Source organism: Salvia splendens, chromosome 15, assembly GCF_004379255.2.
Source record: "Salvia splendens isolate huo1 chromosome 15, SspV2, whole genome shotgun sequence".
Lineage (NCBI taxonomy): Eukaryota > Viridiplantae > Streptophyta > Magnoliopsida > Lamiales > Lamiaceae > Salvia > Salvia splendens.
In genome coordinates, this window is record NC_056046.1 from 15,878,846 (window position 1) to 15,891,728 (window position 12,883).

The 12,883-nt window shown below is 42.9% G+C and overlaps 1 protein-coding gene across 3 annotated transcripts; it reads right to left on the reverse strand.

Moving 5' to 3' along the window:
• Positions 1-699: 699 nt before the first annotated feature.
• Positions 700-11,681, reverse strand: LOC121769365 (putative disease resistance protein RGA3). 3 transcript variants are annotated; one of them, XM_042166152.1, is made up of 3 exons: positions 7,610-11,681; positions 1,020-1,117; positions 700-723 (listed from the first exon to the last, which is right to left on the reverse strand). In XM_042166152.1, exon 1 carries the CDS (start codon positions 11,279-11,281, stop codon positions 8,822-8,824), a length of 2,460 nt encoding a protein of 819 aa, XP_042022086.1. In that variant the 5' UTR covers positions 11,282-11,681; the 3' UTR covers positions 700-723; positions 1,020-1,117; positions 7,610-8,821. The 3 variants fall into 3 exon arrangements, with proteins under 3 accessions (XP_042022086.1, XP_042022088.1, XP_042022087.1); XM_042166154.1 differs by lacking the exons at positions 700-723; positions 1,020-1,117 and adding an exon at positions 6,000-6,454; XM_042166153.1 differs by lacking the exons at positions 700-723; positions 1,020-1,117 and adding an exon at positions 6,000-6,485.
• Between the last annotated feature and the right edge of the window lie 1,202 nt (positions 11,682-12,883).

Sequence of the window (12,883 nt, forward strand, 5' to 3'; positions counted from 1 at the left end):
AGCATCGCCAACACTAACATAAACTATTGAAAACACACCTGCTTCCCTAACTTTATCCCTAATCAACTGCTGCTAGTATCTTACTGAAAATAAGCTCCACTGGAACACAACTTTTGTTGGATGCTTCCTCCGAATTCTTGTGCAACTTCACAAAGGGCTTCTCTGCAGCCGGGAGCATCGCTTCTTGGACACTCTTCCTGGAAGCACAAGGTGAGGTCGTGACATAGCAGACGGGGCTCCTCTTAGAAGTCCTCCAAACAAGATCACCAAACACCTTGCGCGCGCCACTCTCGCCTCTTATCTCCTCAACATCCAACGGGTACCCTATGACTGTCACGCCATATGCCTCGCTTGCTAGGCTAACAAACGGGGTGTTTTCAGCTCGAGGGCTTGGATTGACACTCAACTGCACATCCACCAGCACTATCTCCATCACATCCTTTTTGTCCAAGAAGCTGCAATCACTCTCAACCTCTAAATCCCCTGTCTTCGTCTTAACTGCACCTGCAATCAAATTCAACAGTGATGAGAAGACCATGGCATTGGATATGAATATATCAAGAAGGTGAAGCTTTCTACTTGAAAGATCGGATGCTTGATTGCCATCTGGATTCTTGGAGATGGAAGGAGAGGAATTGCATCCAGTTGAATACATACATCTGCTTCTCTTTGCTTTTCTAGACTTCTTCTTCTTCTTTGTCTTTGTTTTCTTCCGCCGCTCGTCTACATAATTATAGTAGCATCATCATTCTTAGCAGTGATTACAAAAATGAGGAATCAAATGAACTATGCGTGACCTAAATTTTCCCCCAAATTGCAGAAACATAGAATTCCAGTAATCGACACAACTCCTAACAATTTGCTTCCAAAATATACATAAATACCTAAAATCTCCTTTTCCCGGCCCTAAAAATTCAATGTATGAGAAAACCGTTGAAAACAAATACTGGATTTCCTCTTTATACGACAGCAACAAACAAATAATGATTGTAGGCTTAATTCGCAGGCATTTTTGTTACCTTGTCGCAAATGTTTGAAGACTTGAGCTTGAGCTACCTCGCTGCATTTTTGTTGTTTCACTGGCTTTGTTTTGCCCATCTTAATCCACGCCCTCACCCTGCCAGCGAGTGAAACAGTGATAAATCAAAGAAATTCCCCGGTCATTTCAACAGAATTATGTTTGAAATATTCACAATTTCAGCAACCGATGATGTTAGAGATCCGCAGCGCTGCTCTTAGGCCATCCACTATGCTGTCTCTATACTGTCTCTTATTCCGTCCCTTAACTACTATTTGACTACTATTTGAGGGCCCCACTGTACTTTTTTCCTCCATCCCTTAACTAAGGGACGGAACCTGCAACGCTTCGTCCCTTATTCCGTCCCTTAAATTACTATTCATTCAATTTTATTTTTTATTTTTTTCCAACCAAATTCAATTAAAACAAACACACTTTATTAAAAAACACCCTTTATTAAAAAAACACAACATAAAAAACAAACAACATAATTTAAAATACAAATTTAAAGAAAATTAAAAAACTACTCCGCCGGCTAATCATCCTCCGGAGGCGGTCAAGGTTGAGGGGGAGTCGGAAGGCCAAGTTGTGCTGCCATATGCACAATTCCGTTCCACCAGGCCGCGAATTGGACGTGCGAGAAGCGGGAAGTGTCCGCCATTGGGGCGGTCATGTACGCCACCATAAGTGTGTCTGAGCCTCCCCGCGAGCCCGATCCCGAGGCCGCCTGGCTTGATTCGCCTCGGCACTTCCTCGCTCTAGCCGCTTTCGCCGCCTTCGTCCCTTGCGGCCGACGGTGCCCACGGCTGGATCCTCCAGCATCGCCGATCGTACCCGCAAACTCCTGCGATTCAGCCTCATGTGGGCTGATGCCCTCAGCGGTGTCACCACCAGATGAGTATTGACCACTCGCCGTATGCTTCCTGCGCTTCGAGTTTGAGCCCGAGCTGGAGCGGAAACCGCCGGCCCACCGTTCCTCGTCCTTCACGGCCTGCCAAACATCAACATATCTGAATTGTTGACGGGTGTCCTGGTAGTAGGCGCGCAAAGCGGGCGTTAAAATGTCGGTTGCATTGGCGCCGCTTTGGTAGCGCGCCGCTTCGGCCAAGTAGAGGCCGCAGAATTTTTTGACCTGTCGGTCGACTCGGTCAAAGTGAGAGCGGAGCATTTTGTATTTGCGCTTGCGGGAGCCTTTCGGCTTTATCTGGTGGTAGACCTCGCAGACCTTTTTCTAGAAACACTTCCGGGGTTGTTGATTCCCGACGATGGGATCGTACGAGACGGTGATCCAGGTGTTGTACACCGCCAGCGTTTCCTGGTTGTTGTACGGATGCCGGCCTAGATCCTCTTCCTCTTCCTCTCCCTCTTCCTCATCCTCGTCCTCCTCCGCCTGGGGTTGTACACCGCCTCGTCCACCTCCACCGCCTCGTCCTACTCCCGGCGTTGGATCAACGGGAAAATCCTCCCAGATTTGGGATAATCCATGCGAATACCGCACGGCGGAGGGACGGGCATATGCATCAACGTCAAAGTTGGGTGGTTGGTACCCCCCGGCGTCTCCGAACCCTGGGTCCCCGGCGTCGACGCACTGGAACCGCTCAGTGTGTTGATCATGGTCTCCCAATCGCCGAAGGCGTTGAGGTCCCACCCGCCGGAGCCGGAACCGCCGTAGTTGCCTTCGCCGGACATCTTGTGATGAGAGGAAATTTGAGAGGAAATTGAGATGATAGAAGAATATATGTGTAGTTGTGTGTGAAATGAGGATGAGTGTAGGAGTATTTATAGAGTAAAAGAACTAATTTAAAAATAAAAAAATAAAAAAAACAAAAAAAACGGTATTATTACCATTAGAATTTTTTTATTAATTTATTAATTTTTAAAAAAAAAATTGATTTTTTTTTAAAAAAATATTTATTGCATCAGCACGTGACGACGCCCACTCGCGGGCCGACGAGTGGTACGCATGACGCCGGGTCGCACCACGTCGCATAGGCGCGTGGCGAGCCGGCCCGTCTCGTAGCTCGGCGACACGGGACGGGACAAGGGACGAGACGGCACGGGACGTTTGCTGCAACGCGGCGCGCGACGAACTCGTTTCTCCGGGACGGGACGCGGGACGCCGACGCGCCGCGTAGTGGATGCTCTTAGGGATGGACGGCGTCCGTGCCGCTGGCGCGGCGTAGTGCTGTCTGCCGTTGGCACGACGCTGCTCGATTCATCGAGCACGTTCGTGCTGCTGAGCAGCTGACGTGGCGGCACCAGATTGCCGTTGGCATTTTTGTTTTTTCTTTAAAAAAAAAAACCGGATTTAATTAAAAAAAATCCAAATTAAATAAAAAAATATATTTTCTCCCATTTTCCAATAAATTATATCTATTTTCTCCTCACTTTTAATTTATTTTTCAATTTTTTTCCCCAAAATTCACATACCCCACTTCCACACAAAAAAAATTCACACAATTCTCATCTAAATTCTCTCATCTTCTATTATCAATTCTCAATCTTTCACTCTTACAAAAAAAAAATGTCCGGTTCCAGCGATCACCCCTCCCACTCCCGCGGTTGGAACCACGAATGGTTCGGCTCACAACCATTCCATAGTCTAGAAAAGCAATTTTTGGCCCCTCCTCAAACCCAAGGTTCTCAAGTTCCGGGTGGCGCGTTCTGATTGGCCAACGCCATTTCCGATGGAAATTTATTTTTTAAAAATCGAAAATAATACCAAAAATAAAAAAAAAATTAGATTTCCAAAAATATGGCCGCTTTTTTACCGTTTTTCTGGAATTTTTTTGATTTTTTTACATTTTTTATTCCCAAAATTATATATAAATACACACATTTATCATCCATTTTTCACATCAAATCATCTTTCATTTTAATTATGTAATTTTTAATTTTTTTGTAATTTGTAATAGTATTCCGAATATTTTTAATGCATTTTAATTTTGTGGAAATGTTTTTATTTAAATTGAATAATAGAATGGTGGGACCCTTGAGGTTGTACTTGCGGAAGAGCACAAATGTGGGTGTTGTGCTCTTGCCTAAGAGCAAGGAGTAAAAGTGGGTCCACGCCCACATTCGTGATCGTTGGCAAGAGCACGGATGGGGATGCTCTTACCTCCAGGAAGAGCGGTCGGCATGGAGCGGCAGGAGCGAGCTCGACATCATCAGTGCCGCCTTGGCGACCTACCAATCCCTAAATTACAAACCGTTCAAGTACCTCAGCGCTTGGCAGGAGGTGCGTGTGCATCCGAAGTATAGGGGAGGCGTATCATCCTTCTCCAGCTCCTCCAGCAAACGGTCGAGATCGGTATCCCTATCCGACGCCGGCGAGGATGAGGTGGCTAACCAGCTTGCCGGAGCTAACTTGGATAGCCCTGACGCCGGCCCGAGCAGTTCCCAACCCCGGCCGCAAGGAAGGAAGAAGGCGACGACCAACCGCTGTCGCGCCGCGACTCCATCCGCCCCCGTTACCGCTCCTTCTCCCTTTGTGTCACCTTAACCCCCCACCAACTCGTTGTGGACCCTTTTGGCCCAACTCAATTTGGCCGATAGGTCAAATATGACCCCGAGCAACTTGATTCACATTTGGCAATGATACGGGGTCTCCGAAGAATGTTGGGGATAGGGCCGGAGGAATAGTCTTCCACGAGGGTATTTTTTAGCCTTTAATTATGTATTTTTTATTTTTTTTATTTTAATTATGTATTTTTATTTTTTAGGATTTTAATTATGTAATTTTTAATTTTTAGGATTTGAAGTTTGTAATTTTTATTTTTTAGGATTTAATTATGTAATTTTTATATTTTAATATATTTTTAGTAATTGAAGTATTTAAATTAAATAATGGAATGGTGAGACCCTTTAGCATGTCCTTGTGGAAAAGTATGGATGTGGGTGTTGTGTTCTTGAGGAAAAATAGAGAGTAAAAAACTAATAAAAATTGATCCGAGTCCAGCTCCGTGCTCATGGATGTGGATGCTCTTAGTTGGTGAAGACAAAGATGTGGATGCGCACAGTGGGTGAAGATGAAGAATGTGTTGAATTGCATATTGATATAGAAGCATTGCGGATAGAGTTGGGATTTTTGGGTTTGTTTAACCGAAAAGGCACAAGTGCAGAGATCGTACAAACGCTGTCCAATGGTGGTCGGCTACATGTTTTCATGATACGGACGTCTTTTGTCTTTGCGGCTCTATTATCTTTTTTTGAGAAGGGTTATGATAAATAAACGGGAAATTTTAAGGTAGCTGCCACGGTGGTTTTGAACTCTATATATTTGGCTTAAAATATTGACTACTTTATTACTATTTCCCCGTCCAAAAAAATAGATATGTTTTACCATTTTGGTTCGTCCATAAAAAATAGACCAGGTTGCAAAAGGAAAGTTTTCAACCAATATTAACCCCATACATAGGGTTGGAACGGTATGGTATACCGCGCCGAAATGGCCATACCGCATACCGTACTGTACCGTGCGGTATGACAAAAAACCATACCTTTACCATACCACTTTTGTCGGTATACCAAAATTTAGATATCGTTACCGTACTGCTTTTGTCGGTATACCGTATCGTGATTTCCGGTATATACCGTATTTGCGGTATACCGTGTTATTTGCGGTATATACCGCAATTGCGGTATAACGTGGTATACCGCGGTATATACAAAATACATACATTTACCGTACCTAAAACTGTCGGTACAGTATGATACCGAACCGAAAAGTACGGTATACCGAAAATTTAGTATTTTCGGTATTGTTTCGGTACGGTAAGTGCGGTATTTCGGTATATTTTCCTAGCCCTACCTATACATCATTCTAAATGTGGACCTCACAATCCACTAGCACTCATTTCACTATCTTTTCCCTTCGACTAAAGGCCTATTTTGGTCTTTAACATATTGCGATTTTATGATTTTGGTCCAAAACATTATCTTTTGAATTATTTGGTCCCTCATAAATAAAAACGGGTCACATTTGGTCCGAATTTGATGGAACTGTTAAAATTTAACGGTCAACGAATCTTAATTCGATTTTGACCGGATTAAGTTAATAATTATGTTCACGGAGCAGGATTCCAGCACGCAGACGGGCGCGGCGCTGTGCCTGGCGGCGGCGATTAGAGGATTGAGGAGTCCTGACGCCGCGAGGATCGAGAAGCTGGCGAAGAGTGACTGTTTCAAGGCGAAGCCGTCACTTCTTGCACTGGTGGGGAATGTTGTTGCGGTGGAGGGAGTGCTGCGTGTCGGTGCGGGGAATGTGGTCTGGAATTTGCTCAATTTATTGGTGGATTTCCTGAGCAGTGATGACTGGGCCCCGAGGAAGGCGGTTGCATAGGCGTTGGCGGAGATCGCCGCCGTGGAGAAGGACTCGCTCTCTGAGTATAAGGCGTCGTGCTTGAAGACTTTTGAGGCCAATAGATTTGATAAGGTCTGTGATTTTAAGTTGATTGATTTCAATGACCTAAAATTTGGGTGAATTTGCTGAATCAGTTGATTTTTAATAATGACCTAGAATTCAGTTTCTTAGCAATTAGATTTGTGATTGTGTGTGTTGATGAGTATGGATTGATCTGATAAGATGAATGCAGCAAGGGAGACGATGAATCAGATGACCTTCAAATTGAGCAAATTCCAGACTGTTAAATTTTAACAGTTCCTTCAAATTCGGACCAAATGTGACCCGTTTTTATTTGTGAGGGACCGAACAATTCAAAAGATAATGTTTTGGACCAAAATCATAAAATCGCAATATGTTAAAGACTAAAATGGGTCTTTAGTCTTTCCCTGCCTCTCTCTTACTTTTCATATCTTTCTCTTATTTTACCAATTATACATTAAAATCTGTGTCATTCACAATCTTATCTATTTTTCATGGATGGAGAGAGTATTATTTATCAGATATATACATACATGATGTTTTTTTTATTTATTTTTTTATATAGAATTAAAATTTTCTAATCTTGATACTGAGTTGACAATACTATTTAATATGTTAAATAAAAGAAAAAAATAGTTAAATATATTAGCGGAGAAAGAATATATAATGGAGTAATAAAAAAGAGAGTAGAAAGTATGATTGAATATAATTAAAAAGAATTAAGAAATATAACGTCTTGACATCTATTTTAGCACAACATAGTCTCATTTGTATAACTGAATGTACTATAGATTATAAAAATAACAAAAATGATCAATATAATTAAAAGAAGAGTAAAGGTCTAAACTGGTCCTGAACATATGGTCATTTTACGATTTTGGTCATAAACTTTATCTTTTGAATTTTTTGGTCCTGTACATTTCAAATCGGATCACAATTGGTCCTCCGTTAACAATTTCGTTAATATTTAACAGTCAGCGATTTTAACAACTTAAGCAAATTTTAATTATTTAATAATTACAATTATTTTTTGTAAATAAAATCATAAATTATTTATGATAAATACATGAAATTAATCTAAGATTCATTCATTTTCAAAATCGGGGACAACAAACAACAAATTCAACAACAAATCCACATATGTTCACTGTCAAACCACAACAAATCCAAATCAAACCTAATCAAAGCACTTTTAATTAAAGATTTACCTTCACGATAAGGATCCTGAGACGGTGGCGGTCGATTTTGAGAAGCAGGTGGTAGTGGCGGTCGAGTATCAGTCGGGGTCGTGTGTTTTCACTCGGAGGAGGTGGATTTTCAGTGGAAGGACCAACTTCATTTGCATCCTTCTCGTTCTCCTTCTCCTTGTCGTTCCCCTTCTCCATTTAGGGTTTCTTTGTTCGTTGGGTTAGGGTTTCTTCGTTTGGGCACAAGAAAGGGTTAGTCAAGTACAAGGCTTCGTCGAGAACTACTCTAATCCCTCGTCCAGGAATGAGATTCGCCGGCGATCGAAGTGAGGGGGAGGGAGATGGAGGGTTATTCGTCGCAGGAGGGAGATGGGAGAGGGAGAAGACTATTCATTTTTAGCTAAGGGTTAGGGAATTTGTTTTAATTTCATTTTGTTATTTTAATTTCATTTGTTTTTAGTATATTTATTGTTAATATATTTGTTTTGCTTTATTAGGAGTAATAAATTAGAATAATAATTAATGATATAATTAGTGAGTTAAAAATCATAATTAAGAGCTTTAATCGGTCAAAATTGGGTTAAACCCGTTGACTATTATAAAATTAACGGAATTGTAAACGGAGGACCAATTGTGATCCGATTTAAAAGGTACAGGACCAAAAAATTCAAAAGATAAAGTTTAGAATCAAAATCGTAAAATGACCATATGTTCAGGACCAGTTTTAGCCTTTACTCTTAAAAGAATGAAGTCCTAGAGACTAAATTTTTCTAACTCATTTTTTCCAATCTTTCTTAAAATTCGTGTCGAGTCAAATATGGTTGTTGTGTGAGATGGAGGTAGTGTATACTAATATTTTGGCTATTGAATTAGTATTGTGGTGCAACTGAGACCGCATGCAAATTACAAATAAAATGAAGAAACAAGAAGGAATAAGTGGGGCGTTGAAACGTTACCTAATCAAAAGATGGGGAATATGGGCAATCTTCTCCCACTCCTCACCCTCGTCTTTCACACATCGCGCCGCCAGCTGCGGGCAGTCGAATATCGCAAGCGACGTCAGCTTCGGCATCCGCGACGGCGGCAGCGCCACCAGCTTCGGGCACTGCCGAATCACCAACTCCGACAGCGACCCCACCTCACGCGGCAGCGCACTCAGCTCACACAGGTTCCACAATCTGAGCGATCGCAGCGACGGCAGATGCAGATCCAGATCACGCAAATTGCAATCCTTTATATACAGCTCTCGAACATTCTGGAACACCCCACCGCCGCATCTCCCTCCACCGCTCCCCTCAGATTCGGCAGATTCGCAATCCTCAGCCGCTCTAACGATGCAAATTTCGAATTCCGACTTCCATTTTCATCCACTATGTACTCCAACGCATCAATGCCCCATAGATACAGAGATTTTAGACGAGGCAGATCACCGAGTAATGGCAGACGCGACAAATTTCTGCAAAATCTCATATTCAATTGACTCAAATTCTCCATCTTCTTCATCCAAACTGGAGCATACCTTCCTTTGTAGCCACTTATTTGCAAACACTCGAGATTTGGGTGAGGTTCCAAGCCTTCCAGAACCTTCTCATCCATTGCCTCCGCAGATTCGCCTTCCCAATTGAGGATTAGATGAGCTAGGTTTGGCTTCTCAACTAGCTTTGCTCTCGTCAATTCGCTCTTTGCTCTCTCCAGATGTCGGATTTCAAGCCTTCCTCCGATCTTCAACAGCTGCAATTGATCAAGCTGATTTCCTGCTTTGTTACCGACTATGAACAGAGTGAGCGTCTTTAGATGAGTCAATTCCTTGATTCCGCAAGGCATGTCACTCAGCTTGGGGCATCCATCTAGGAATACATGACGAAGATTCGTCATGTATTTGATGTTTTTTGGCAAAGCTTCGAGAAGGATGCAATCATTTATGATGAGAATTTGCAGATTCCAAAGGTTGCAGAAAGTAGGTGGGAGAATGCAAATTTGGGAGCTTGATAGATCAAGATAGCGCAAGTGTTTCAATTTGGCTATTGCCTTTGGTAGGGTTTCCACTCTTGCCCAATTTAGCTTGAGAATTCTCAATCGAGGATAGCTCATAATTGTGGACAGTGTGGGCACATTCAGTGAAATGCTAGAACAACAATTTTCCCAATAATATTTAGTGAAATATACCTTTCTCACTTTGTTATTTGAGGCGTTTGAGCTTGATCCAGGAACTTTGTTCTCCAATATCGACTGAGCTAGATCATGAACAAGATCGTGCATCTTCGCTGTTGTTGTTATTGTCGTTGTTAATATTTCTAGTGTTGTTGTCGTTGATGTAAATAGTTCCTTGACTTGATGGAAGAAGGATCTCAAAACCAATTCATTCCATATCCGTTCACCAACGTCTTCCACCTCCTCTGCTCTGTTTGGCTTGATGCATCCGAGAGCGATCCAATGGAAGATCAAATCTTGTTTCTCAATCTCGTAATCTTTAGGAAAGACTGCACAATAAGCGAAACATTGCCTCAATTGTAGAGGGAGGTGATGGTAGCTCAGCCTTAGAGCAGGCATGATCATGGTTTCTTCTTCCCATATCTCACTCTCTCTGACATGAATCCATTCCTTTTCTCTCCTCTTAAACCGGAGAAGCCCTCCTAGCGCCTTGGCTGCCAGAGGAACTCCGCCACACTTTCTCACTATTTTCCTGCCTATAGTTTCCAATCCAGGAAAGGCCTCGCTCTCTTGCTCTTGCCCAAACGCTCTTAACTTAAACAGCGACCAGAGGTCCTCCTCGGACAACCCTTTCAGGGAAAATGGCGGAAGCGTTCCCATTGCTTCCGCCACTTTCCTCAATCGCGTGGTGACAACAATCGAAGCACCATTGGAACCACAGTCTAGAATGCTTCTAAGCTTAGCCCAGTCTTCTTGATTGTCACTCCACACATCATCCAACACCAATAGGTATCTCCTCCCATTCAAAACCTCACGGATGCGGCTCTGCAGCGCGTCTAGCTGCACCAGATTTGAAGCGCTTCCGGTGGCGGACTGTATCATGGCCTCAATCAAGAACTTGATACAGAAATTATCAGAAACACAAACCCACAATTTATCTTCAAAATGACGAGTTACTCTCTCGTCATTGAAGACTAACTGAGCAAGCGTTGTCTTCCCAAGGCCTCCTATGCCAACGATTGGCAAGACAGAGAGCTTGGATTCTTGGTTCAGCAACACCTCCATAATGCTCTCTCTATCTTCATCTCTTCCATAGATATGATCACCCTCAATCAAAACTGATCCCGACTCACGTCTGCAGTCGACCTCCTGAGGTGCGACAATCTCAGACAAATGGAAGTTGTTCCTCTCTGCAGCGAGATGATCGAGTCTGTGAGTCATGTCTTTGATTCTTCTCCCCATCTTGCGGCTAAATAGGATCTTTTTGAGGTTGAATTTGGTGGGCAGCTTGGAAGCCTCGGTGCTGCACTCATCGAGTATGTCCTCGATGTCAAAGGCGGCAACGTTGAGCTTGGTGAGCCAGTTGTGGATGGATTTGTTGTGGAACTGTTTGGCTTCTGCGTCTTCAAGAACTGATTGGATTGTGGTGAGAGTGCTTTGCAGCTTCTTCATCTCTTTGTCTACGCCCATGATCACTCCGATCTCTTCTTCGAGCAGATACCTAAGATTATGTATCAGAATCGAAACAAAGGCCTCTGCCATTTCCAGATGTTGTTTAAGAAAGGACAACAGTTGTGGGAGTGAATAAGCAAAAGAATTTATGCTCTATTTAAGGGAGACTCGGAATTTAGTATGCAACTTTTTTTGTTGGGGTATTTCAAGTGCAGATGAAGATAATGACGTTGGGACAAATAGTTAGGTTGGAACAACGTATTTGTCAAACATGTAATTTGGTTCGTTGATTGTTCAAATCCGGCAGCTTTCGAATGAGTGTGGTAAGTCCAAAATTTGCGTATTTAGTGCTTACAATTAAATACAGTTTAACAGGTTATAAACTATCATTACACTTGTCTTGTGCATTGCATGGAAATATATTTTACTTCTTGTATAAAACTGTTCATTGTAATGAAATAATTTATAATAGTCAATTAATATTTAAAAGTTACAATAAAGAAAATTAAATATAGACTTAGTCTAAATTTAAGGGACGACCACAAAATGGTAAAACTATACTCCCTTCGTTCCATAGTAGTGTAGACGTTTCTTTTCGACACACAATTTAAGAAAATTTGTGTTAAGTGAGTCAAGTGAGAGATGAAAAGAAAATAAAGTAAGAGAGAGTAAAGTAAGTGAAAATAATTGTGTTGACTTTTACTAAAAGGGGAAATGACTGTACTACTATGGAACGTACCAAAATAGCAAAATGACTCTACTACTATGGAACGTACCAAAATAGCAAAATGATTCCACTGTTATGGAACAGAGGGAGTACTATTTTTTTTAGGACGGATTGAGTATTAGAGCATCTCCAATGGCGGCGAGCGGGCCGGCTAGCCGATTTCCGGCGCTCGCCGGTCCGCTCGCCGAACCATTGGAATCGGCGAGCGCCATTTCAGCGAAAAAATCGGCGAGCTCTGGCCGATTCGCGAGCGCTCGCCGATGCGCTTGCCGGTCTGCTCGCCGCCATTGCAGGCTCAGGACCGGCGAGCAATCGGCGAGCGAATTTAATGTTTTTTTTTTAAATTTTCGAAACACTATATATACGCGATTTGCACGTCATTTTCATTCGCACCACTTGTTTTAACGAGTACTCTCTCTATCTTAATTTATGTACAAGATTAACAACGGGAAATGAGCAACGTTGGTGGTAGTAGTGGTGGTAGTGGTGGGGATGATGAGGAGTACGATCGTCGAATGAACGAAGCGTTAGAGGCTTATACGAACCGTGAGATTGATCGGCTGCTGCAGAGGGCCTTGCAGCCGGCGGTACTTCGACCTCGACCACGGCCAGTTGTCCACCGCCGAACAGTGATTGAACGTGATCACGTAGCTGCACATCAGCGCCTATACGCAGACTACTTCGCACAGGAGCCGCGGTTCAACGACAACCATTTCAGGCGCCGTTTTAGGATGAGCAGAGCCCTGTTTATGCGTATTGTTAACGCCTTAGAGCAGCGATATCTGTATTTCCGCTTCAGGCACGATGCGGCTGGCATACCCAGCCACACACCTATTCAAAAGTGCACTGCGGCAATCAGACAGTTGGCCTATGGAGGCGCGGGGGACATGTGGGACGAGTACCTCCACATCGGTGAGTCGACTGCCCTTGAATGTATGAAGTATTTCTGTCAGGGCATGATTGAA